The following is a 1,133-nucleotide window of genomic DNA, read 5'->3' as shown; positions in this document are numbered from 1 at the left end:
ATATATATATATATATATATATATATATACATATGATAGAGGCTTCTCTCATCATCTCCGCAACGCTTATATGCTTTATTCTATTCCTTCTCTCTGTTTTCTTCATTCTTCTCCTTCTTCGCCGTCAACGCCTTCGCCGGCAGCAGCGGGAGGCCATTCGCCTGCGGGAATATGAGTTGTGGGAGTTTCTGAGTGCCATGCAGTTCCACCAGGCGTGGCGGCGGGAGCGTCTCTTTCACTTGACGGCACTTCTCGTCGCGTATCGCCGGGCGTTTGTGGGGATTCCCCTCGCCGTGCAGCTGCGGGGCCGGCGGGAGGTCCTCACCGATCGACCCATTCCCAATCCCTATCATCACTCTCATCATCATAATCCTTATCAACACCATCATCAACAACACGATGATGAAGAAGAAGGAGAAGGAGAAGAAGAAAGAGAAGAAGATTCATTGGGATCTACACAAGGGCGTTATCGTTGTCGACACATTCAACTCGCCGATGGCAGACGAGTGCCGCTCGCGACGGTAGTGGCGGAGGCCCGGGCGAGCAGAGAAACACCAGACGCCCTGCCGGGGCCGGATATACTTATGATGGTAATGGCATTCTATCAGGAACGACGTCAGGCGGAGATGCGACAACAACAGAGACGACAAGAAGGAGAAAGTGAAAGAGAAGGAGAAAGTGAAAGAGAAAGAGAAAGTGAAAGTGAAAGTGAAAGAGAATGTATGGGAATGCGGCAAGAGCATNTAATAATAATAATAATAATAATAATAATAATAATAATTTGCAAGATGCAAATAGGGATAATGACATGATTGAAAAGGTTGAGGGTTGCTATGTTCCATCTTATGAACGGTATTTCTCAGAGACGGAGCTCATTACAGGTTCGCAGTTTACTGTCGAAGAGTTGGAGAATAAAAATGAAAATAATAGGAAAGAAGAGGAGAAAAAGGAGAAAGAAGAGAAAAAGGAACAACAACAACAACAACATCAGAGTCCAGCTATTAATGGAGTAAATTCAGGGAATAATGCTTGGAACTGTAGACGGTCCACAGTCTACGAAAATGACACCTCGGCTTTCATCTAACATTTTTATTTTTATTTTTACTTTAATGCGTGTATGTTGTTGTTTTTTT

The 1,133-nt window shown here is 44.2% G+C and overlaps 1 protein-coding gene across 1 annotated transcript; it reads left to right on the top strand.

Moving 5' to 3' along the window:
- Nucleotides 1–718: 718 nt before the first annotated feature.
- On the top strand, nt 719–1,084 carry TM35_000262010 (uncharacterized protein; the record flags this gene model as incomplete). Its single annotated transcript, XM_029027938.1, has 1 exon — nt 719–1,084. The coding sequence occupies one exon, from the start codon at nt 719–721 to the stop codon at nt 1,082–1,084; it is 366 nt and encodes a 121-aa protein (XP_028880815.1).
- Between the last annotated feature and the right edge of the window lie 49 nt (nt 1,085–1,133).

Source organism: Trypanosoma theileri (assembly GCF_002087225.1).
Source record: "Trypanosoma theileri isolate Edinburgh chromosome Unknown TM35_Tth_26_V1, whole genome shotgun sequence".
Taxonomy (NCBI): Eukaryota; Euglenozoa; class Kinetoplastea; order Trypanosomatida; family Trypanosomatidae; genus Trypanosoma; species Trypanosoma theileri.
Note: the sequence above shows the minus strand (reverse complement) of the source record. Positions and strands in the feature narration are given on the sequence as shown.